Source organism: Eretmochelys imbricata, chromosome 6 (genome assembly GCF_965152235.1).
Source record: "Eretmochelys imbricata isolate rEreImb1 chromosome 6, rEreImb1.hap1, whole genome shotgun sequence".
Taxonomy (NCBI): Eukaryota; Metazoa; Chordata; order Testudines; family Cheloniidae; genus Eretmochelys; species Eretmochelys imbricata.
The window spans coordinates 44,089,256-44,115,759 of record NC_135577.1 but is presented as its reverse complement, the minus strand read 5'-3'; the positions used below and the strand labels follow the sequence as shown (position 1 = coordinate 44,115,759).

The 26,504-nt window shown below is 41.6% G+C and overlaps 2 protein-coding genes across 2 annotated transcripts in view; one reads left to right on the top strand and one right to left on the bottom strand.

Annotated features, from left to right (window-relative positions):
- Positions 1–14,419, bottom strand: part of KIF18A (kinesin family member 18A) — a 110,413-nt gene extending 95,994 nt beyond the window's left edge. Inside the window, exons 1-5 of the mRNA XM_077820132.1 lie at positions 14,326–14,419; positions 12,080–12,477; positions 11,651–11,808; positions 9,368–9,472; positions 1,400–1,510 (exon numbers count right to left, since the gene is read on the bottom strand). Of these exons, the coding sequence (XP_077676258.1) occupies positions 1,400–1,510; positions 9,368–9,472; positions 11,651–11,808; positions 12,080–12,407 (702 nt within the window). The 5' untranslated portion in view covers positions 12,408–12,477; positions 14,326–14,419. The remainder of the gene's footprint in view (positions 1–1,399; positions 1,511–9,367; positions 9,473–11,650; positions 11,809–12,079; positions 12,478–14,325) is intronic.
- Positions 14,420–16,074: 1,655 nt separating this feature from the next.
- METTL15 (methyltransferase 15, mitochondrial 12S rRNA N4-cytidine) overlaps positions 16,075–26,504 on the top strand; it is a 193,922-nt gene continuing 183,492 nt past the window's right edge. The window contains exons 1-2 of the mRNA XM_077818484.1: positions 16,075–16,131; positions 18,531–18,823. Coding sequence (XP_077674610.1) covers positions 18,548–18,823 — 276 coding nt within the window. The 5' untranslated portion in view covers positions 16,075–16,131; positions 18,531–18,547. The remainder of the gene's footprint in view (positions 16,132–18,530; positions 18,824–26,504) is intronic.

Genomic DNA, 26,504 nt, shown 5'->3' with positions numbered 1-26,504 from the left:
TAGTTTTATTAAAAACTGTTCTCCGTTTGGGTCCCCCAAAGATTTAGTAGGTGCCATGCACCATCTGGGTAAAACTCAGACTAAGACCATTTTGACTTGGATCACATCAGCAATTTGATCTCTAGCTCTGGGCAAAAAGCCACCTAGAAGCATTTTTTAAAATGGTTATTTTTTTCCCAGGGCTTATATCACCGAAACCCCCGCTCAAAAAATTCCAGATCTGGGTCACTAATCCTACCCTGCAAACTCCTGAGGCACACCCAATTTCAAACAAATCTGACTAAGCATATTGACTTTTGAGGCTTTAGGAAAGCCCATCTTTAAATGGAGGTCATGGTGCAACTTTAACTTAGTGGTGCTTCCACACTGTTATAGGGTCTATGCATCTCAAATTTACTGACATCTCTAATTGATTTAACCTTTCATGCTTAAAAATGGACACTGGTTAAAAGACAGACAGACAGTCAAGGCATTTTATGCATACATGCTCCAGTGCTACTATTGACCCAAGGGTCCTCAAGGGCATCAACAGAACTCAAAGGTATTTTTTGGAAAGGGTAGGAAATACTCATCACAATGATAGAGAGAAAACAACAAGACAAAAAAAATAAAAAAAATAAAATAAAAAAAACATCACCAGTTCAGGCAATTTTAAAGTAATATTTAACACCAAGGATCTTGCTAAGCAAGTGGGGGAAACATACATGTGCATGAAGTCACGAAAGGGTTAAGGTTTTGTCAAATACAGTCACTTATGTATTTCCCTTGTTGCAGACACAATTTAACAATATTGTATAAATATTTTTATAGATCTTTGGAGTTTTTTGTTATGCATATTTTTTTCTCATATCAGTTTCTTAAAGCACCATGGCAGCTTCAAGTTAGGTTCCAAATGTATCTAAAACCTATTCCTGAGGGAACTTTATTTGAAGGATTCATGGCGGGAGGAGGGGGAAATGAACAATGCAACTTTATTTTTTATAACATATTTCATATAAACTGTACCCCAAAAACACTGTGAACTACGTAACAGTTACAAAGTTAAAATAAAAGCACACAAATTGAGAGAGAAGCATAGTAAAAATGAGCAGTATTTCTCGCCTCCTACCCAACCTAATAAAACAAGATTGCCATAGTCAGATAGCCATTTTGAACCTTAACTACTTAATTTTTTTTTTTAAATCTAAAACTCACTAAGTCTCAGATATCAGCCATTAAACATGCTATATCAGTGGTTTTCAAACTCTGTGTCATGACCCCATGACCCCCCCCCCAGTAGGTGGGGCTTAGGTGGGCTCAGACTTTGGTCCCCCCTCCTGGGGTTGTGTAGTAATTTTTGTTGTCAGAAGGGAGTCGCAGAACAATGAAGTTTGAGAATCCCTGTGCTATATCATCTTACCTGAAAGACAGCATGGGACCGAGAAGATGAGGCATTCAGATCAGTGGGGTGCTGTGTTCTATTCTTGTTTCCATAATCCAACATCTGAAGGATCTCCTCTGCAGATTTAGGCTACAAAGTGTTGAGATTACACAAGAAATTAGTAATATTTATGAGATTTAATTAGGGAACAGGCTTTAGATACAGTTGATAAGTAATTAATGGTCTTAAAATCATCCTAAGAGGAGTTACTTGAATGGGGGGCGGGAGGGGGAGAGAAAACTTAGTAAGTCAGAGGCGAAATTTTCTTTTTGAAACCAAGTCACTTAAAATAAAGTTTTTTTTGTAATTAAGAGAAAACTTTTGAAGGATATCTATTTTAATTAAAAATATATAGTAAGTTTACATATCTAGACCAGCGGAGCACAAACTTTTCCACTCGTGTCTCTCCTTACCATTAAGGGAATTTGTCCACGCCCCTCCATTACTGCACAGCCAAGGCTTCCTCAGCGGTAGAGCTTGGGGCTGAAGGTGGAGTTGGGGGTGGAACTGGGGACAGAGGAAGAGCTGGGATGGGGGTGTGGTGCTCCTTCCGCACCCCCTGTGGAGGTTACCCCGGGCTCCACCGCACTCCCCAAAATGTTCCTCCCTACCTCCTCCTAGGGGGGCAGGCCCCAGAGTTTGCCCACCACTGATGTAGACAACTCTTTATAAGCTTATTACAAACAAAGAACTACATTAAAGAACACTACAGCTGCAAAGCCAACCTCTCAAAAGTTCGGAAGGGCCAGAATTAAGGCTTCCCATGTAACCTTAATTCCACCCCTTTCTGCATAGGTATTGCAATAAGGTATTGCAATTTAATTACAGGATTACATACTAATTTTTTCAGAGGATCTTGCCTCATTCATGGTGGAGTGGACAGTGCTCAAGAAATGAATCAAGGTCGTGTTTGAATGAATCGGGTTAACGAGGCTGTTGTCTGTAGGATCCCTGACTCATTTGCTGCAGAAACTGGAACGTGTTTAGTGAACGACGGAGAGGGCTGCAGGAAGAGAAAGGACCACCATGTGGTTTGAATGCCACCCTGAAAACTGTATTCAATCCCTGCTCTGCCACAAAGGTCCTATGTGATGCTGGGCAAGCCACTTAAACCAAACTTTTCACAAATAGCCATTCAACATTCCTCGCTTTCTGGTTGTTCTGACTTGAGATACTGGGGGTAGATTTAGAGAAGTGCCCAGCAATCACAGCTGCAACTGAAGTCAGTGAGAGGTGTGCTCTGAACAGAAAGTGCTATAAACTCTTGGCACGGAAGGGTAGGGAATAGACCATAGGAATCTAAAATTGTCCACCCAAAATTAGCATATATTTTGATGTTGAAGTATCTGTGCCTAAGTTCTCTATACATAAAAAGAGAATATGCCATTTTAATTTATCTTCACAATTCTCCTGTGAGGTAATGTCTATGAAACACTCAGATACTATAGTGAGTTGAGTGTCATAGAAAAGCCCATGAGGAAATTAATTCTGCATTCAAAGCATGGTTTGAACAGTGGGCAATGAACAAGGCCCGAGACCATACACTGAAGGATGAGAACAAAACAAAGTATTGATTAGCTGCTCACTCAGTCAACATCCATCCATTTAAATGAACAAGGCAGGGGTCCTGCGGAAAAGTATGTGACCATGTAAAGACGATCATAATGCATATGCACAACAGGGCTGCACTAAGGTTGCAAAGGAAATCTTATTGGCATTTTTTAAATTTAGTTTTTTGGTATGCAATTTCTTAAACAGAAATTCCATTAAGAGTAACAATATTGGCTCTCCCATGGGTAATCAGTAGGTTAGAATGTTTAGATCCACAGCTCAGACCTCTGCTAGTTGAATCAGAGTAACTGATAGAAATACAGTAGAACCTCAGAGTTACAAACACCAGAGTTACGAACTGACGGGTCAACCACATGCCTCATTTGGAACCGGAATTATGTAATCATACAGCAGCACAGACCAAAAAAAAAGGCAAATACAGTACTGTGTTAAACGTAAACTATTAAAAAAATAAAGGGAACATTTAAGAAAGATTTGATAAGGTAGAGGAGACTGTTTCTGTGCTTGTTTCATTTAAATTCAGATTTAAATTACAAGCAGCATTCTTCTTCTGCATAATACAGATTTGAAACTAAGTCATACTGAGATGTAAACTTTTGAAAAAAAGAACTGTAACTCTGAACAAAACATTATAAACATTTCAAAGTTACAAACAAGCTCCATTCCCAAGGTGTTTGTAACTCCGAGGTTCTACTGTAGTAGGTTGTCATCCTCTATGTAGGTTAGCCATGAGAGGGAGAGGAGGCACACATTTTGCCAATGGCTTTCACAGCTATTTGCAGACAGCAGAGAAATGAGACTCAGGAACCTGGATTCTATTCTAGCTTCTGAGGGGGAGGGTTCTCGAGTAGTCGCAAACCCTTTACCCCCAGTCCCACACATCATCCCTGACCCCACCAGTATGTATTATCCCAGTCACCCCATATCCTGTCCAGCTCTAAACCCAGCTCCTTACCCCGCAGTGCTGTATGCAGGCTGTGTTCCCCTAGTCCTCCACATTAGTTGCGTCCAGCAGGAGGAACGCAGAGCAGATTATAAGCAGTCTCTTTGCTCTTAGTTCCTGTGTCTGACACCACAGCAGTCCCAAGGAGGAGCAATTGCAGGGAAAAAAATCCTTCTCAACCCCTGAACCCCTAGGCTGAAGCATATTTCAGGACAGATGGAATCTTAAGAGAATTTAGCTGTCAAACTCTAACAGCCTCTGAACCTGTGAAGATTTTTAGAGGGTCATAATCTGTTCAGATCTGGCCAAGTTTTAACAGGGATGGTAGAAGGCACATCCCAGGCCCCAGGGAGACCCCCAGGCCAAATTTCAAGTCCCTGCTCCAAAGCACAGATGTTCTAGAGCTTCTCAATGAAAAGCTAGAGTTTAACATATTGTCCCTTCACTTCAATCTGAAGAACAGCAAAACCATTTTTGATGAAGTTTTCAAAAATAATTCAGCCTCTGGCAGATACCCAACATGGAGAATTTCAGCCTAGATGGTTAAAGTTTGGCAAAGTTATAAGCAACTGAAAAAGCATTTTATAAGAAGTGTCAGGGAACATTTGGTGTAAGCATTGACAGCTGTGCCACCTATAATTGTAACCTGCTGTTTAAAGCAGGATAGAGGGTGTCAGAACTCTTCAGTTTTATTCCTGGTTCTGCAAGCATCTCATCAGCCTTGTTTATATTATAAAAAATTGATGTGTTAGCTATCAAGTGGTCTCCTCAATGGTAACACCTCACATTCATACACAAAAATGTTCCCAGCCATGCAAAGGCAATACAGTCATTGTGGAACTAGTCTTAATTCAAACAAACAAACCATACAACTAGACTTCACTGCTGCATTGCTTGCGTGAACAGAGATTACTCGTGTAAAAGCTTCAAAGTGTGCAGAGACCTCTCATTCCTACCCCAAGAAGTGACTGGTGAACTTTAGATGGCTTTTCTGCACTCCCACACAGGTTCAGGTTGGCTGAAATATTCTAGAAGCCCTTTCAAAGTTATCCAGAATACACTGCTTCAGGCAGCTCTGCTGGGAACTGTGATCAGGAAACAGTGAGACTGCAAACAATGAAGAAGAATGCACAGCAAAGTTACAGTGGACATGAAACCAAAACACCATGGCTAGTGGGAACAGATAGCAATGTAAGTATTAATGGTGCTAAGTGAACTGGTGAAACAGCACCACCAGTTCACTTATCGAGCATAGGAAGAGTCACTGTATAACTAAGCAGTTTGCTTAGTCTCAGAGTCTGTAAAAAGTTTCATCACAATGTCCGGGGAGTTATGAGTCTTAGGCCTGGTCTACACTACAAAGTTCTCAAAGTGGCTTACGTTGACCTAGTTGTGCATGTGTCTACACTTACATTTGTCTCCCACTGATGTAAGTACTGTGTCCCCGTAACGGGGCAATACTGCCTCCTTGAGTTGTGTTGAGCCATGGTTGATGTACTGACTTTGATGCAGCATGAGTGCAAACGCTGTTACTTATATCAACCTTAATAGAACACCAACACAATGACGAACACGAACCTCTCTGGTCATAATTGTGATCTCAGCTGCCCATGGTTCACAGACATCAGAAGGCCTCCTTCCCCTTTAAAACCCTGAAAAAGTTTGAAATGCCTTTTCGTGATTCTCCAGCTTGGCAAGCATACGTAGCAACTCTCCACTGTTGTACGCAAATGCCCAGCTGACCATGCCAGCTACACACTCCATCTTGGAGTAGACAGGAGATATTGGCTCTCTTGGGCCTGTGGGGAGAAGAGATTGCGCAAGCACAGCTATGGACTGGACGTGGAAATGTGGACATCAATGAGAAGATTGTGTGCGGGGCAGATGCAGAAGTACGATAGAGACCAGCAGCAGTGCCGCGTGAAAGCAAAAGAACTGCATCAGGCATATCAGAATGTCAACAGTTGATCCAATGTCGAGCTGCAGATATGCTGCTTTTACAAAGAGCTGCATCTCACACTTGGCTTCGATCCCACCATCGCTCTGCACAACACTGTGGATACCTCCATAGAGCCCAAGCCACAAGGCCTTGGCATAAACAGTGAGGAGGAGCATGGTGGTGGGCTGGGATCGAGCTATGTAGTGAGCCAGGACCCATTTGAGACTCCATTGCAGTCCAGTCCGTCCTAGCAGTCCAGCATGGGTGAGCCCGATGCAGGGGACTGAACCTCAGATAAATGTGTAATTGTATTTCCCATTCAAATGATGTACTGATGTCACATCCAACTAAACAGGACACAGTTATCAACTTTACATTAAATTTACTCAGATAAGATAACTCTCTGTTGTACTGCTATCTGCTTTTCATTTCCAAGTAGAGGTAGGCGATGGGGAGGGCCATATGGAGTAATTTGTTTATGGACACAGGGATGTCCCTTGAATCCTCCCGAGATCTCAATGAAAATTTCGTGGCAGTACTGTGCAAATGCCATCCCTAGAAACTTTTGGGAGAAGAGCCTTATTACTTCCTCCATGATCGGACGCTTCCCTGGGCCAGTCAGCAACAACTTTGGCAGGCACCATTGCAGTACAAAGACTAGCAGCATACAGGACTAGTGGCTTTGGGATGCCAGCAACACCTGTGCTCTCTGTTCCTTTGTTACCCTCATGAGCGAGTTATCTGCTAAAATCACCACCGCCTGTGGAAAATGGTGTCAGTATTCAGTACCATTACCCTGTAGTCATGGTTTCATGCAAGCAAGCAATTCCCTCCTCATTTCCCTCACCTCTGGAGGGCCATATTCATCATGGCTGGTGCATGCACAAGTACTCTGAAGCAGACATGTCAATAAGCATGCCTTGTTTAAAAAAAACTTTAGGGGAGCTAGGGAAGGCAGTTCTGAACTTAAATTCTCCCAGTGTGACTATATTGACAAAGGTACCTGAGTGTGTTTTATCTGCAGTCATTGTGGCCATGGAGGGGGGGAAGAGGGGAAGGGGAGAGGGGTTCCCTGGGAGGTCCAGTCCCTTCACAGAACACCTGTGTCAGATAATAAAGGAGGAGAAAGAAGACTCAGCATGACATATTCAGTAAGATCCTGCAAGGGAGTGCTGCATCAGACAGTGAGCAAAGAGCATGGAGGGTTAACCTTGTAAACAGCCTAGAAAAGGAAGAAAAAAGACAACAAGAGAAAGGCCCAGGAGTTGCAGCAGAAAAGGGAGAGGGAGGTGTACCAGGACATAATGGGACTTCTTTGGCAACAGATGCTACAGACTCTTGTTGACCTACAGGTTTAACAATCATGGGCTTGCCTTCTGTTGTAGTCCATGGAGAATTCCCAGTATAGCAACTCTCTACATCCCATGTGGCATCAGGGGCTGCCATCCCTACTCCTACCACTCCATCCTGGGGAACATTACAGACAACCACAGCTTCACATACACTGACCTGTGAAAGCCACAGTTGCGTTATGTGCAGGTGAAATGCGCATGAATTTCTCCTTGTTAAGTTCTGTTCCATTAATTGATTAAGGTTTTAATGTATTTGCTTTTAAATTGAACAGTTTTCTTTGCACTGATTTTGTTCCTGAATAAAATTCCATTATTTGGAAAATAATTCATAGCTCCCAACATATGCTGGAGAGTGTCTAGCAATTGTAAGAGCACCCACTTACTTGTTACTATACAGTGTGACAACTCATAGGATCAGTGACGAAAGTGTAACAATGATAAATGTACAGCAAAGATCACAAAATTAATAGGTCTGCCAAGTGTCATATTCACTGATGTACACCAAGCCACACAATTCATAACAGGCCCCAAAACATCTCAATACGTTACAGTGGCTCACTGTTAAAGTGCTCTTTCAAAGTCTGTTTGACCCATATAGCTCCGTATGGAGGTCTTCTAATACTTGCGTCTGGCTGTTCAAACTCAGCAGACAGCCACTCCAGCTCTGCCACAACAGCAACTTTTCCCCCTTTGCTTCACAGATATTATGCAAAACACAGTAGGCAGCTATAACTATTGGGATTTTCTTCTACTGAGATCCAATCTTGTGAGTAAATGACAGTGTTCCTTTAAGTTACTAAAAGCTTATTCGTCATTCTGCACCTGCTGAGCCAGTAGTTGAATCTTTTGTTGGTGTCAAGGTGGCTGGTGTACAGCCTCATGGGTCAGGGGAGCAAGTGGTAGGCTGGGTCCTCCAGGATCACTATGGCATTTCAGTATCACTAATGGTAATCCGCTTGTCAGGAAAGAAAGTCCCTCCTTGTAACTTTCTGAACAGTCCTGTGTTCTTAAAGATATGATCATCATGCACCATTCCTGAACAGCCAACATTGATGAAGCATCCCTGGTAATATCTCAATGCTTGCATAACCATGGAAAAATAGCCCTTTCTGTTGATGTAGTCTGTGGCAAGATAGTCTGGTGCCAAAATGCTATCGTTCCATCGCAATTCAGGAATCCCACTGCTGCAAATCGATCCACCATGTTCTGCCTCTTGCTGAGAGCCACAATCCTGCATAGACGCAGATTAATGGCCCAGCACACTTGCATGACAACAGCCCCCACAATGGATTTTCCATATGACTGGTACCAATCTAGCACTGCAAGGTTCCACAATGTGATGACCACTCGCTTTTCCACTGTTGGTGCAACTCTCATTCTGGTGTCCCTGCACTAAAGGGCTGAGGCAGCTTGGCACACAGATCTAGGAACGTGACCTTGTGCACCCAACGGAACTGCAGCTACTGCTCATTATCACAAGCCTGCATTACAATGAGATCCCACCGCTCAGTGCTTGTTTCTCGAGCCTAGAAGCTGCACTCCACGATCTGCAACTGCTCTGTGAACTCCACCAGCACCCTTGAATTGGTTCTTGCTATGTCCCACAGCAATCTGTCCCACAAGAAGTGGTTGTATTCCCCACTGATTCGACTCTGCAAATACTGGAGGATTGTGTGTCCTGTGCTTGCAACACTTACAACAATAGTGCAGAGCTGCACAGGCTCCATGCTTTTGTCAGAGATGGCAGACAGCAAGGGGGACCATGTGGGTTCGTTGCATTTCTTTTTAAAAAAGGTGCAAAAATTATAGGATACAGATGACATTATGGGATGGAGACTAAACGCTGGGAAGCTGATCCCTTGCATCCAATCACCTTTTGTGCAACTTGTTTCTGCCTCACCACTCATTGCCCAAACTTCCCAAAAGAGCATGCTGGCTGGTTGCATACTGCATACCCGTAGTACACTGCACTGATACAAGCACTCCTGGTGAGTATGCATAGCCAATGCAAGGAACCCAGTATATCGCTTGTGCATGTGGCTACTAAATATGGCAGCTTTATGCAGATGTTGCTCTCATTGACCAAGGTTTGTAGTGTTAACATGGCCTTAGAATGCAAGATAAAAATATTATTTACATACCTGATGTAATGTTAGTCCTTGAACCACCACCCCTTTCTGGGTATCTTCACGGACAGCCAGTGGTCCTGAATTTACTAGCAGGTCACGGATCTGTTCATTGTAGACCTCCAGAAGAAATTAAAACAAAAAAACAAAACAAAAACCACACACACTTTAAAAATGAAATCCTATTGTGCTTGAGATTAAAAAAGAATAATTTTGCTCCACTTTCATGTATACCTATTTGTTCAAGAGTCTTAAATTAAAACAGGCTTAATTCAGTCGGAGAAAAGTTTTAGCCGACTCTCTTTCCCTAGGATTAATGCTCATCTGCAGAGTATAATTTATCAGTTATAATTTGTAACACGTACCAATTTATCGGGACATTATGCTTTACTAAAATTCAATGCTGTATGTACACATTTGCTCAAGTCTTATTTCTTAATCTAAGGGGTTACATTAGGCTTCAGAATCTGTAACCCCTACCTCAATTTTAATGTGGAAGGCCTCTTTGCTACTGTTCATGAAAGTAGCACTCTCCCAATTGCACTGGAAGAAGTAGCAGTGAAGTGAAAGGGACACAATCTTGTCACTGGTTGGTGAAAAGGTGGAGTTTGATGGGGAGAGGAAGAGCTCTTATGTAGCAACAACATACGCAAACCTTTTTTTGCCAGTGAAGCACTTGGGTAGAATGCAGTGAAAGACAGATTTATGTCTAATACAGAAGCACTGGAGCACATCTGTACTGATTCTACACTTCTTTCTCTGTGCTCTAGCAGGAGTTGAAAGATCAAATTGTTTTCATTTGCTACAGCTGCTGCTGCTGCTCCTCCTAGCAATGAGAGAGCAATGTGCAAGAGTAGCATTGTGATAGAGAGAAGGGATCAAGTACAATCAACAACAGAAGAAGGTGGTAGTAGATAACTTATTCTACAGTCCACTGGCAAAGCAGCTTCAGCTGAAATGCCCCTGTCAAGGTTCCTTCCCCACTCTGAACTCTAGGGTACAGAAGTGGGGACCTGCATGAAAGACCCTAAGCTTTTTCTTACCAGCTTAGGTTAAAAACTTCCCCAAGGTATAAACTTTGTTTAAAATGCTTGGTGGTGGTGGCAGCATACTGTTCAAGGACAAGGCAAAGGACAGGGAAAGAGACCACTTTGAGACGTCTTCCTCCAAAATATCCCCCCCACCCCTATACCTCCTTTCCTGGGGAAGGCTTGATAATAAACCTCACTAATTGAACACAGGCCCAAACCCTTGGATCTTAAGAACAATGAAAAATCTAATCAGGTTCTTAAAAGAAGAATTTTATTTAAAGAAAAAGGTAAAAGAATCACCTCTGTAAAATCGGGATGGTAAATACTTTACAGGGTAATCAGATTCAAAACACAGAGAATCCCTCTAGGCAAAACCTTTAATTACAAAAATATACATTCCCTCCAGCACAGCTTATTTTACAAGCCATTAAACAAAAGAAAATCTAATGCATTTTCTAGCTAGCTTACTTACTAACTTAACAGGAGTTGGAAGGCTGCATTCCTGATCTGTTCCCGGCAAAAGCACCACACAGACAGACAGACAGACCCCTTTGTCTCTCCCCCCAAAATTTGAAAGAATCTTGTCCCCTCATTCACCATTTTGGGTCTGGTGCCAGCGGCGTTACCTTAGCTTCTTAACCCTTTACAGGTGAAAGGATTTTGCATCTGGCCAGGAGGGATTTTATAGCACTTTATACAGGAAGGTGGTTACCCTTCCCTTTATATTTATGACAGCCCTTATCTTCAGATAGCTGTTGTCTGAATTCAACCAGAGAAAACCTTTCAATTTAAACACTACTATAGCAACTCAAACAAAAAACCTGAAAAAAAAATCTCATAACCGAAAGGGGAAAAAAACCAAACAAACAGTCTGAATTACAATCAAGTGATTCCACACTATTCATAGGCATTTCAGTTGTGCTCATCCCTGAAGTTATCAGCCAACTCAAGGATATTTTGTTGCACATAATATCTGTGTGTTTTATAAGGGTGTATAATTAAATAATTTGGAAAATACTGATAACTGGAGTGTTCAATGAAATCTTTAGAAGAAATTACTCTTATTGGGCAGCATCCTATTTTAATATTTTACCCCACAAACATCTCCAAATCGTTGAGCATGGTTCTACTCCATCTCTATTACATCTCTCGTAAGCATCCAGTTTATGTCACTCCTTAATCATTCCTTCAGACAGGTTTCACTGTATTTTATATATGAAAATATTCTTTATTGATAGCCATACACAAAATACAACTGTTGGCTTACCTCTAGATATGAAACGGCAACAGTACACAGTTTCTCTTCTTTTATTTGATCCATACAATTGTAAAGGTCCATCATGGTTAGATACATCACTCCTGGTTCTTTAGGTGAGCCCAGCATCGTGTAGGTCTTTCCCGCTCCTGTTGCGCCATATGCAAGCACTGAATTTTCAGAAAGATTAGTTTAAGTATGAGTATCATATCACTACACCAATTATGAAATCTACTATAATCCCAATATTGATTTCTTACAAAATAGGTCTTCTTCTCTGTCTGTGTATGTAAAAAGAGAGAGAAAATAAAAAGTGAATCTCCTGCCTCTGACTGCTAGTGATAAAGCTGCAGCTGTTCAAAATCAATTTTAGCACCTAAGTGAGATTTCCAGAAATTAAATATGATTTGTTCAATTCAAGGAGACAAATTGAAAAGTTACCTGTACAATTGTATCCATTTAAAAAGCCATCAAGCACAGTTTTGGTAGTGTGTTCAAAAACTTCTAATTGAGATGAATTTTCATCAAAAACAGCATCAAACACAAAATTGAGATCCTTGTTTTTTCTCTTGTTAATATCCCTATATGCTATTTTCTTCCCATGAAAGAAGCTAAATTCCTCTTCTTTTGGATCAAAGACCAGCATGTGCTTGTCTACAACATGAAGCACTTTATTAAAGTTGCCATCTTTTTCTTTTTGATTCTGTGGACGGACACGGACCACCACTCTCACATGATTGCAAATATCTTCCTGGGTAGCAGTAGACATGATGATGCTTTGGTTTAATTCTTCTTTGCTACCAAGAAAAATTCTCCAGACCAAGCAACTGAAATCTCTTCTGTAAATGAAAACAGTTATGAGATGACTTTAGAATTCAGAATGTGGCTACAGCTTTGCAATTAGCTCATGTCCAAGGCAACAACATCTATCAAACACACAAGTCCAATTTTCTAATTTATTAAAGAGTTATTTCATCAAGACTTAAGTAGTACATTTCTTATATTGTTAAGATCAATCTACAGCCAGTTGTCTTTTCATGATATCAAAGGAATAACAGTCTCACATTTCCAGCCTAGTGTCCAATTCTTTAAATAGTGTACAGAACAATTAATTTATTGTTAAAAATTCATATACATTACAAATACACAACATGCTAGTTAAGAGCTTTATCTATATTGTGGCAGAGCTTCGACCTTGTCCCCATGGGTCCCATGCTTTCAAGCAGTTTAGGCTAGCCTCAAATGCTCACTGCGACTCTCCACGTAGCCCTTTTCTCTCTAGGGCCAGGGTACAGTCTACTGAGCCCTTTTCATCATAAGCCAGCAAGGAGTTTGGTGAGAGAACTCCCAGTCTCTGTTGTCCCTAAAGTAAAAATGATGTGGAAAACTGAAAAATTAATTGCATTTGTTTATAGGGCAGTTTATGGATTGGGAGTTTAAAAAGGAATGCTATTTCATCATCCTGAAAGTTCTTCTGGGATGCACAGTGCTGCTATGAATCCCATACACCCTAAATGCTGGGTATGGTACAGTGTGAATGCAAACACAGATACTTACTTTATATCATCTTCCAAAATAAAATCCTCAATTAAAAATGAAGCATTCTAAATGATTTTAAAACGTCCAAAAATAGTTCCAAACTAACATTGTCAGAATGCCCTGAAAGCTCCAATAAAAGGAATTATTTTTAAACAGTTAGGAAACGACTGCTACTGTATTTCTAAACTAGTCAGGCACCTTTACTGCAAGTTACCACCATGTAAACCACCATGGCCCAGTAAGCACTAATCTTAGTTTCACCAGATTTTTAAAAGACAATAAATATCACTTTATGTAAAAAATATAATGGTCTTGATTTGTCTCCTCTACTAACATTAAATCACTTGAGTATAAACAAAACCCAAACAAAATATTTAAGATGGAGTCAATATAAAACTCTGCTGGTCTGGTGGCAAAAGTAATTTACAGGAACATTGTTAACTTTAAATCTAGATAGTTTCAAAGGCGTCAAAGTTAATTTCAGGCCTTATGCCTGTCCCCAAATTCTATTTGTTTTTGCTTTTAAAATCTTTGGACCTGATCCTCCAGAGAGCTCCATGTTGCAAATTCCCATGACTCTTGTAAGACTGAGCATTTCAGAGTAAGCAATATTGTCTGTCTGTCCCTGTGTGAAAGAGCCACACAAAGGACAGGGAAAACTGATTACACGGGGAAAGAAGGAAACTAGCTGCACAGAGGTGCTATCCAATACATTGAAAACAGGATTTTTCCTTTTAGAATAATCTTACAAATTAGTTATGAAGTAAACATTTCTCAGGCAGAAGTGCAAGTTTTAAACTGACAGCTTCCCTTCAACTCACAGCACGTTTATGGTAATGATGACCAGGCCTCTGATAACTAAGATAAATATTTCTCTTGTCCCTCCCAAAATACAAAGTCCTTTACAAAGCAGCCTACAAGCTCCCGTCTCTAGAATATCACCATCATTATTTGCACATCGTATCAGGCAGATAGTTACAGCTGTAACAAAGACCGGTCGCCCCGCCAGCGCCGGGCCAGACTCCTCTCCGGGCGGCGGCTCCAGCCGGTTCAGACGCCTCCACCCCACCCGCAGCTTGGCCCGAGGGCTCCCTCCGCAGGCCGGCCAGGGGGAGACTGTCGCGTGGGGCAGTAGCAGCCGCACTTACCTGCAGGCGGGGGGGGCGCCGCTGGCTCTGCCCGGGCCGCACCCCCTGTCACCTCGTTCTCTAGCCTCACGGTGACCAAATTCAAACACAAGCGGCCCGCCTGCCCTCGCCACCTGATTGGCCTGCGCTGTAATGACGTCTCTAGTGCGACCACGCCGAGTGCAAGCGGGACTCTTTTGATCCGAGCGGGGATCCATCCAGGCTCAGTTCAGCACTGGAAGGTCAAGTGGTGGGGGCAGCGCTACTCTTCCTGCTAGGAAAACGTGCCCCGTGCCTACGGGCTCTGTGCTTATTCAGCTTGTTCCTTTTGGGTGTTATCACGTGAGAAAGGGGAATATAATTCCGAGAAGCCCCCTGCAGGGTCCTGTTCTGCCTGGGGGTGGGAGACAGGTGGCCTACCGGGCGGGCTAGCGATCCATCGTGCACAAAGGGGTGAGTGGGAGAAGTTGCATTAAGCCCCTGGGTGGGGGTGCGCATACTCAAGGGGGCTGCAAGTCATGTTATACTGTATTTGGATGAATAAATCAGAATAGTTGTACAGGTAGCTGAGTAAATTTTATAACAGAACTGGTGAACATTGTAGAAATCAACTACATTTCACTTTAAAGGCAAACGACTATTCGCAAACCATCTTTTGCACTATGCGTTTGTCTCTACATATTGCACACACAGGCTCACAGCAGGAGCCCAGCAGGAGTTGTGAAAACAACTACGGATGCGTGATTACAGTGCTGCATCCTTGCTCGAGTGGGAACGGGTCTGCACGGGTGCAACAAGCCCCACTTCTAGCATCAAAATTCATTCAAGAAGAAGATTAGAACAGAGATTGGGAAACTAACAAATAGATTAGCATGCATGCCCACAAAGTATTGCTGGATTGGACTAAAACTTTACTCAGCCTAATGATTGAAGTGTGACTGGCACTTCTGTAGTAGGCTGTGTACACAACTTGGTGGTGGTGGTTGTGTTTGTGTGTGAGTGAGAAGTTGGTATGTACCCGAGGTAGATTTATGTATATAGAATCGATGCATATGTTTCTATGCAGCTGAGAGGTAGGTGTAGGAGTAGCATGGGTTGTGACACTAATGACAAGTAAGTGTCGGAGATAAAACCCCAAACAGGGCGAAACCCTGACCTGGGCAGGTCCCACATATCTGCCACTGGCAGATACTCGAGGTGTCTTTTAAAACGTTCGCAACGTAGCATAGCTTTTCATGCCAATAAAGTATTACTGTATTTAATTGCATATGACGGGATGGGGCGTGTGCATTTGTATACGTGTGGGTTATGTACAGGAAGTGGTAGTATGCAACTGACAAGCATGTAAGTGGGTTTGTCTGCAGTTGGCAGGCGTGCTGATTGGTGTTGTTCAAGGGGAGCGTAGTGTGTATATACAGGGGGCAGGTGTTTGTATGTGGCTGTGCACAGAGAGGAGCCGGTGCGGAGATGGGAAAGGGGGCTACAGGCAGGATCGAATGTGGGGAGTTCACGGGGCTGGCTTGAGGCGAGTGCAATGTGGCTGTTGAGCGAGGGATACACCACGGTGGGGCCCCGGGCAGTTGGGGAGATCTGAACGGGTTCGGGGGCGGGGGGGGGGACTCCCCTTCGGGCGTTTACGTCTCCCTGGTCCCTCGGGGATCCTCTGCTCCCACATGAGACAGGTGGGGGCCGCCGTCGCGGCAGCAACATGCAGGCGGAACTGAAGGCACCGGTGCCTTGTTGTGAGGGGAGGGGAAGCCGGGGCGGCTCGGCTCGGCTGTGCATTCATACCCCGGCAGCGAGAGAGGGGCGGCGGCGTGATCTGCAGTGAGTACCGGGCCCTTGTTCCGACTCCCACCGTCTCCGCGGCCTGCGGGGGGAGAGGAGAAGCAGGCGGGGGCGGCTCGGCTGGAAGAGGGGGGTAAGGGGTGGCTGGCCGGCCGGCCGGCCGGCCCTCTACCGCTCTCGGGTGTAGAGACTTCGAAGCCTCGTTGTAGACGCACAGTAAAACCAGACGCCGCGGAGCCATCCGTTGAAAACGAGTTAACGGTCCCTTTGGTGCTTTCGTCTCTTCCCCCCTTTGGCTAGAGCGCTCGTCCCACCCGCTGTGGGAGGATGCTGCTCACCACCCCCACTCCTGCCGCCCTCCACGCCCGGGGTGTGGGGTGTGTCGCAAGCCCAAGTGCTCGCTGAGGTTTTATCTCCTGTTCATTCACCCTTCTGCACCGGAGGCTGTACATCTTCTCTTCCTAAAGTCGCATTTCAACAAATGACAGCAACGTGTTCGCTTACAAACTCCCAGTACAAACAGCACATCGAAATGCTAATTGGCATGAATTTTAGAAGAAATGTGACTCTTGCGTTTTAAAACAAAAAGTTGCCTAAAATGAGAGTGCTGGGAAGTAACTTATCAATATATTTTTCTGGGATATGAATCGTGTTTGAATATAATATATATGTATAACGTCTTACTGGGTTCATATGACTACATAAAGCAATTCTGGTTAAGGATGTAGACAATAAAATGATTATTAATGTTAGCTCTGATCTTGTAGTGATCTCTATGAGAGTGCCATAGTCTGTTTAGAGAGAGCTCACTGCAGGATCAGGGCCATAGTGTGAGGCATACTTCTGAATTAAATAAGGAGACAAGCACCTTTTCAACAATTTTATCTCCAATATTGTAAAGTTCGCTTATTTGGCCTGCAGTTACAGGGTGGGATAAGCCGATTGATGGTAGCTATTCATAGGTATCTTATAGGTAATTTTATCCATCAGTAATTTAAACAGTTTCTGGAGAACAAGAAAATATCTGATTACAGAGAACTTGCCTAATTTGTTTATCTTTTAAAGTGTGGTGCAATTTAACAGGTGGGGCCTAGATTATAATGAAGGTAACTTTCTTAAAATGATTGTTCAGCATGTTCCCATTTTGTGGCAAACAATAGAAATGACTGAATGATGGGTAGACCTGAATAAACAGAATAGATTAAAAACTGGGTAGATAAATTGCATCATGGGATTAGACATTGTCTCCATTAATAATAGAAATACAGTATGGCATATTGTCAGATGGCCTTATGTCTGTGTTTTCTTTTTTGCCTGTTAAAAGAGCATATGAAATGTGGGACTGAAGGAGGTATTTGCTCAGAAAACAAATGTAAAATTCCTGTAAATAAAACCCGTCTTTTTACCTCTTTGCAGCTAAATGCCAATTCATTCTGTTATGAAAATAAAAGATTAGCCTAAAGTAGTGGTTCTCAACCTATTTACCATTGTGGGCACATATGCAGCTCTCTGTGTTATGTGGGCCGCAGCCACAAAATATATATACTACCTGTATGGCCCCAAGGATGTCATATGCTTTGATTGGCCTGCAAACAGCCTGTGGGTTGAGAAGCACTGGCCTAAGGGATATAGCACTCCACTACTAAAATAAAGAAGGTAGGTGTACTCTTACTAGTTTGTCATCTAGGTATGACTTCGTATAAAAGAAACGTATGGCATGTTCACAAACAGTATGAAACTGATAAAAATAGGTATTCCTGAGTAGACAAATGGTCTGACGTTTCATTTCTCACCCAATGTTTGATGTTCTGAAGTATGAGATTTGATTACATGATGTTATCGTGTACTGCTACAAATGTTTTTATTGATCATAACATGATTCTGGCACTGTATTAAATCCAACTACAGCGTTGGACACTCATCATTTTCCTATTTTAACTGGTTACAGGGAACACTACAAAATTAATTACGCTGTGGTGTGCTGATGTTGAAAGCATGTTAACAATTACAGAGGAAGGCAAAACTTTTTTAAAGTAATGAAGCCTAGTTGGCTTTACTTGTATACTTTGTACTCAGATCTGATCACATATCATTTACCATGTACTTAATTTTAATACTAGTATCCTCAATATGTCATGCCACAGTCAAAGTCATAGGCTAAAGAGGAAAGAAAAGTTTTATGGTAATACTTAAACAGAAGCACTGTGGCTTGGAGCATCCATATTGGGTGGAGGGCCTTGGAGAAATCATCATGAAAGGAAACCACCATTGGAGATTATAGTGACGACTGTGTATCTAAATTTCTGCCAATGTAGTGTTTCTCTGGGACTTTGTACCATGGGATGTGTGACTGCTTTTTTGTACTTCCACGTCCTTCCCCAACCTATTATTTAAAGTGCTTACTTTAAAATTATTTCCAATATTTATTGTTTTTCCAGGTTGGCCTAACTACAGTATGGTGCTGTTTCGGTATTTGTGCCAAGTCTACAAACGATGGCTTCTGTCCAGTTTAGAAACTAGCTCAGTAAATGTAGGTATTTGGGCTAGAAATATACATTCTTCAGCAGAAAGGCTGGAAGTGACTTATGAATATGGAATTAAAAAGCAAATGATGCATAACCGTGAAGTTCAAAAGCTACATCAAAGTGCAGATGATGAAGATTGTAGAAGACCACACATACCAGTGATGGTAAAAGAAGTTGTTAATTGTTTATCACCCCAGCAGGGGCAGGTGAGTTAAATGATTTCTTAAAGTCATATATAATGTTTTTCTCCAAATTTGGATTGTCACTCTGTATTGTCCTAAGATAATTATTTATTTGGTAGAGAAATAAAAAGCACACTCTGCAACTTGTGCTGCTAAGACCTCCACTGTATTAAATTGATTTGTGATTCAGATTAAGGTTTTATGTGTACCATCACAGGATTCTGTCATCTTGTACCCTGGAAAATAAAATTTATAGTTATGTGTCAAAACTATATTAAATGTTTGTATATTCCCCTGCTCCTATATCCAGTCCTGACAGATGAGTTCTATTGGGTCACTTCTGCTCTACATTCCTAGAGTACCATAGGTAGCAGGGAATTCTCAGTTAATGAAGTTCTGATGAAATAGCTGCTTCTTGTAGGCTTCAGGGCATAATGCAGGACATATGTCCAATTAGGTCGTAAACTGAATGGTGTATATATAAGTGGTTCTCAACCAGGGTCCTGGGGGCCGCTAGCAAGTTTCCGGGGGTCCTGCAAGCAGGGCCAGCATCAGACTCGCTGGGGCCCTCGGCAGAAAGCTGAAGCCCTGAGCCCTACCACCAGGGACTGACACCAAAGCCTGAGCGGCTTATCTTCACGGGGGGCCCCTGTGGCATGTGGTGCTGGGCAGTTGCTCTGCTTGCTACCCTCTAATGCTGACCCTGGCTTTTATATGCAGAAAACGAGTTGTGCTACAGATGGGCCGTAGAGCTTTTTATAGCATGTTTGGAGGGGGAAGCTCAGAAAGAAAAAGGTTGAGAACCCCGTGTGTGTGTATGTGTATGTATATATATATATATATACATATATATATATATAATTATGGCTGGTCCTGGGATTCTTTTATTAGATTTTTTTTTTCCTGGTGCTTATGAAACTCAGTGGGACTTGGGCTCCTAATTCCCTTTGGATCCTTTGAAAACAAAGCCTGTGCGTGTCATTTGTGTGTTTTTTAATGTGGTAGTGGCATTTAGCTGCAAAGTACCTAACTGCCAAAGCACTTAAAATAAATAGAATATTAGGACTCAATCCACCAAACAATTAAATATGATTAACATGTTTGGGTTTGAGATGTCTTAAATATGGTATTGAATTGAAAGGATTCTATTTACAATGTTGCATATTTACAATTCAGATGTGTTGATCTGTGAAATTTAGTTGTTTTTCTTTGGCATGTTGGCTTCCTGTGAGTTTATTGTTCTTTTGTTATCTCTGGGAGGCTTTTTCTGGGAAGAAATTATGATATATGAGTGTTAAATGTTTTAAAACACTGGTTACTTACTGTAAATAGTCTGTTTTTACAATAGTTAAACAAGTGGCATCTTTCAAAATGACATAGAGCCCAAGAATGGAAAAATGACGCACAGAGTTTATTACATGTCCAGGAATCAAAAGGGTTTCCTATGGTCAGGTGAAATCCCTTATGAAGCCATGATTTGTGACCTTCTGAGGATTTTTGTGGTCTTGAAATTGATGGGTGACTTTTGGATGAATTGAGAAACCAAATATGAAAGAAGAGAGAGAATTTTTTAATTTCATAGCATAACTTTTGCAATATGTGCATCACTAATTGCTTACTTTACACAGTTCAAGATATACAACACATGCCAGTCAAATATACATTGATAGAGTTTATAAATAGGTCTTCTGGGTCAGAATTAAGATGAATTTTTACATGTGAACTGATAACTGAGTATGTAAACTGTAACAGTGATACCTGTAAAATATCTGTTTTTAATAATAAACTAGTTTGCACAAGGGGTATATTACTTAAACTTATTGAAGTAAGTTTTTGGACTAATTCATAGGTTCTAACTATTAATAGCAAGTATTTTTATAAGTAATTTGAGAGAGAAGGTACGTTCCTTTGTATAAAATGAGGACAATAAATCTCTCCTACCTGGCAAAATGCTTTGAGAATTTTTAATGATAGGTTATAAATGTAAGGTAGTTTATTATTATTTAATGTCAGCCACCCTACCCCTCCATCAGAATGTTGGTGAATTTTCAGTTTAATGCATATTACGTGGATGTTCAAATCTTGTACAACCGAGGGTCATGCTAACAGCTTTTGATGAATAAAAGGACAGGATTTTCAATAATTGGAACAGATTGAACTTGTCCTCATCATGAACATGGAGGTGTAGCCAGTGGAGACTATAGGAATCCGTGTGAGTTGCTCCATCTGTCAATTAAGATGGAACTTTGTATGCTGGCACTTGCATTTTTCAGATTTCAACTCTGTATAGTCAAAATGAAGACATCAGGAGACCAAACTGCAGACTTGTTCAGGGGAGAGTACAAGTGATATGGTTTTGTGTGTGTGTTAGCATGTATATCAGTGGTGGGCAACCTGTGGCTCATGGGCCGCATGTGGCCCCTTAGGATAAATCTGCTGGCTGGCCGTGAGACAGCTTGTTTACATTGACTTTCCACAGGCATGGCCACGGTTCACAGTTCCCAGCCAATGGCAGCTGCAGGAAACAGCATGGGCCGCAGTTTCCCACAGCTCCCATTGACCAGGAACGGTGAACCGCAGCTACTGGGAGCTGCGGGTGGCCGTGCCTGCAGAAAGTCAATGTAAACAAACTTGGTTTACATTGCCCACCACTGGTGTATATTATTTTTTACACACACACTCTCACACACACTCTCTCTCTCTCTCTCTCTCTCTCTCTCTCTCTCTCTGTTAAAAGAACGTAGTTAAAGTTGCAAAGTCCAGCATTTGAAAGTTAGGAAATGATAGTTTCATGATTGCCTGTCCAGCCTTAATTCTGACCCCTTGTGTATCTCTGCTCTGTACCGACTGAAGCGGGGATTGTATAATTAAAGACTGTATCATAATGTATTTCTTAAATTTTCAGTGGTTGACTTTGTGCCCGAAACAACATTCTTGTAAGATATGTATTTGTGTCTGTGTGTGTGTCTGTCCGGGTCATATTAGTCTTTTTTTTTTTTTTTTTTAATTTATTTATTTTTAAAGAAAAAAGGTAAAACCAAATTCTTTGACTGTCAAGGGGATTTAGGCTTCTATGTACCTAAGTCCCTTTTGAAAATAAGAAATAGGCTCCTGAATCAGTTAGGCATTGCCACACTGAACACACCCATGTCTCGATACCTTTAAAAATCTCTGGGCCTAAGTTTTTTGTGCAGCCTGCCTGATTCAGTGGTCATCATCATCAAGGCAAATCCGAAGGGAACATTGGCTCCCTGCAGATTGAGCATCACTCAGATTGATCTCTAGCTAAATCCTTAAGACATCTGGCTGGATGTTCAGTCTATGTCTGTCACTGGTGATCTGATAGTGCCACTGAGTTTTTTTTGGCCATAGAGTGGAATTCCTTGGTAAACATGCTCTACAATTCATTGGTTTTTAATCCTAATAATATGTCTGTACCAGGACAGCTGCTGAAACCAAACCAGTTCTGATAAGGTAGTTGCTAGTTTCAGCTATAAATATCATCATTGCTGATCTTGTCCTGCCACTTATTGTGGAGCAGCTGATGAAATGAAAACATTAATCCACTGCTCCTCAGCCTTCTTCAGCCCCCACATATCACCACTTTACTATAAAGTTGGTATAATTATGATTCTATAGGCTCACAGATTTGAGGCAAGGTTGATGTCACAGTGTCTCCACAGAGGCCACTAAATGGCTAGAAATATGAAGCAACTGCTGTTATACAAGCGTTCATGTATTTCGAGCATCCTCCAGAACTGTTTATGGTGTTGCCCAGATGTTTGACAGTCACCATCTGTTTGCTATTCTGTCTGAAGAGGTTAATAATAAACTGGTTGTAATTTGGATTTGGAGGCTGCTTAATGGTAATGGACAAGGATTTAGTTTGGGATTAACCAAATCGATGCATGCTGCTTCTTGCCCAACCAGACTAGCTGTCAGCTGCTGTGATTCACTATATTGTGCCAACAAGACAATTTTATCAGTGTATTGGAGATCTCAAAGTAGGATGGTGTTCAGCTCAGTGTCACCAGCGACTTCCTCTTTAAACTTATCCATCAACCAGTCAGTGCCGATATTGAACAATGATGGTGACAGGATGCAGCCTTGCCAAACTCCTGTGGAAATCGGAAACTGCTGTGTACCTACCGTTAGCTTAAGCACACATGCTTCATTCTGTGATTTTGGAGATAACAGGAGTTTCTTATGTCTTAGAATGGTGCAGTTCGTCACTCAGGAAATGCCAGTGGATTTCTTTTTGGGGGAGGAGAAGGGAACTCCTTTTAAAAAAAAAACAAAACACAAAAGGAACTAGAGTCAAGTTTTTGTGTGACACAGCCAGATTAGTTGGGGGTATTGTACACCTAAATCTAGGCTTAACTGAAATTTCATTTTAGCTTTATGGTTCACTGTTGGAAGACATGATTGATAACCCAATAAATCTTTCTGAATGAGTTCCTTTGTGTTTTGCAAAGTAAACTGTTACTGCTGCTCAAGTAAGTTCAATAGAAGATCCACAAAATCCCATGTGCTTTATCTGGGATTCCATCACTGTTAACGGATCCAAGTGTAAACAGCTTTTTGTCACTTTTAAAAACCATAGCAGGTGTATCAAGTATTTGAAGCATTAAAAAATATCAGGTGTTTTAAAGCTTTCAGAGCCTGCAGTTTTAGTTCTTTGCAAATAAATAGGGTATAGTCAGTGACAGCGGGTCAGCTGGGTTACGCTAGTACAAGGGTCAACAATAAAATGTTAAGTTAAATTCAGAGTCTGTATCTCACTGAGATGAATGGTGGAACTTCACTCAGTGCTATAGTTTTGTCATCTTGGCTGTAGAATCAGGGCAGTGTTGCATTGATTTACATTCTTATCTTCATAAGCAGAAAGGCTACAATCTCTGTGTGTGTGTTTAATATGTGTATGTAAAATATGCCAGAGTTCCTTAATATTTGGAACTTGTTTTTTCCCCACATAAGAGGATTTTTCTTATCCCTGCTTTGAACACAGTATGTAATATGAAAGTTGGTGTCAGCCTTTATTTCCTTCAGTATCTGGAAACCTAAGGAGTAGAGTAATATGTGGAAAATTGTATAGGGAGTGGATACTCCCATTCTAACTTTGGTCAGTCAGTAGGTCTTTAAGGTTATTTATAGTGCTTCCTAACAACATGCATGTTGACTCTTTGTGAATTTTTAGTCAAGTATTAAAAAAACAAATAAAAAGGAAGTTTCTGAGCATTTGGTGCTGATGAGAAAAAAAGAGAACTTCTGCACTAATAATATGTTTACCTCCCTCCCCTCCCCCCCCCCCCCCAGTAAATATTCTTGTTGGCTGTCTCCTACAAGGAATTGATCTGTCATATACTTAAGCAATAGTGTTTTCCAGTTACCTTCATAAGTCTCTCTTTATTGCTTTAGAGCCTGTTTCCATCAAGTCCCTATGGTAGTGCATTCTCTGAAGCACATAGTACAAATGAATCTCTATCCATCTAGTTCATTTTCTCTTCAATGAAAAGTCTGTTGCAGTAAATTCACAGAAAAGTAATTTCCTCCTTTTGAATTCATTATATTGACTAAACTGTATTTTAGTTTTTTTTTCAGTCCACCACTGTTCTTTACACTTATTTGATAACTGTTGTCTGGACAACTTCAGTTTTCACAGTTCCCTTAATCTTGAAGGGTAATAAAAAAACAAGTGCAACTCCTCAGAGTGCATATCTGATTCATCCACAAGCAATTATTTTTCTTCCTAGCTTTCATCTTGATTTTTACTAGTTTCCCCCTTGTATCAATCATTTGCTTTAATTACTCTCTCTTGCATCACATAGATGCCCTGATATGAAAGGGAGTTTCACTATCACTGACTTTTAATATATTTACCAGAGGATGAAACTTTGAATTTTAATTTATTCTCATATGGGATTTGTAGTAATGTTTCTGAGATATTGCATATCCATAAGAAACTAACATTTGGAGTGCTTCAGAACAGACATCATGTTTGATGTGTAATATCTAAACTATGTTTAAGACAAGAGGAAATGTGTTATATCTGATCCAGGTGTGAATAAGAAATATAATAAATTACTGCCTGATAACATCTACATTTCCACTTTAAACACAATAGCATCCTGTTCTAGGGTAACATGTTTTTAAAAAAATGCTTTCTAATCTATGCTAGGTAGGCAAATTTGTTAGGGTTTTTTTAATGGTTTTGCGTAAAGTTGTCATGTGTCTGAGTTGGAGGGCAGGGGGAACAGTCCTGCAGCTCTCTGATCCTTTGGTGTGTAGCCTGCTTAGTAGAAACAAGGTTAAATCAGATGCTAGTTTTATCAAATGAGACAGTTTGTTTATACAAATAAACCCCATCTCGGAGCATCCCTGACCTTGCTTCCCCTGTCCAGCTGGGACATTTTGCAGAGGGACCCTCTTTGTTCTCCTCAGAGTTCTGCATGTCTGTTCCCCTCTACCTCCCATAGATGTGCAAAATGCAGCAAGCAGCTATAACATGAGGCACAAATTTTTCAGAGGCATCTTGCACCTTTCCTTCAGTCTTCCAAATGCACACTTCACTGTTATTTTACAGCTGCTCAGAGTATAGTTGGTCAGTTCCTTTCTCATATCCAAGTGTCCAGTAAGGATATGTCTACACAAGCTGTGGCAGAAAGTTCCAGAAGCTGGGTTGACAGCCTGGCTCACAAGGCTCATGCTGTGGTGCTAAATACAGCTGTATAGATAATGTTGTGGCTCCAACTGGAGCTTGCGCTCTGAAGCCTTCCCTAGGCTTTCAAGTCAAAGCCCGAATGTGTACACAGCTGTGAATAGCATTGTAGCACGAACCTGAGTCTATCCACCCAGGCTCAGACTTGCTGCTGCTCACTGTGTGGACATACCTTTAAAGGTTTCACAAGCTTGGTCTCCTAGAATGACGGGAGAAATGTCTATAATGGTCTTCAGTTTTTCATTTAAAAAACTTATAAGTTCTAAAGATCCAGGTCCTTTCCAGACTACCCTAACTTAATATTGATGAACCTACCTCAGTGATCAACAGGACTTGCACCATTGTGAAGAAATACCCCTTTCATTGATGAACGCTGAGGTCTGGTGTTTGGGGAGGAAAATAATAGACATGAAATCCCCTAAATGTCTCCTAGACAATTTGGGATCTCCTACTTGCAAATCTGTCAGTAACCTGTGCATTACCCATCTTTATCCCCGGGGGTGGTAACACCCTCTTAATAATAGTGCATGCTTCCAAAACAGTAACCCAATAGTCGATCTGTCAATGTCAAACTGGTTAGCTACTGGCTGATAGAAATTGAGTGGTGAGCTTCTAGATGGCATTGATGGTCAAAGGGTTCTCTACACTGAGGGGAGCTCTAATGTTGATGTTTTGACACTGCAGCTCTGGGATGAGCTCTCTACCAATCTTGAGGAAAATTAGTCTTCCGCATCCTGAAGTTCTGCTGCTACTACTGGTCATCCCAGTTCTTCAGCAGTATCCTTTCCCACCAGGCAGTGCTGATTGGCTGAGCCCAGAAGCAGTGCTCCACTGAATTAAAATGTCATGCAGAAAAAAGTAATTTCTCAGTTTCTCCCTCCCTCTCCAAGTATCTGCCCCGCATCATGGCAGTTGTGCTGGTTGCTGCCTCCTGACTCTTCCAAAGCTGGCTGCTTGACATCTGGGCCATCCTGTTCATATTAATGG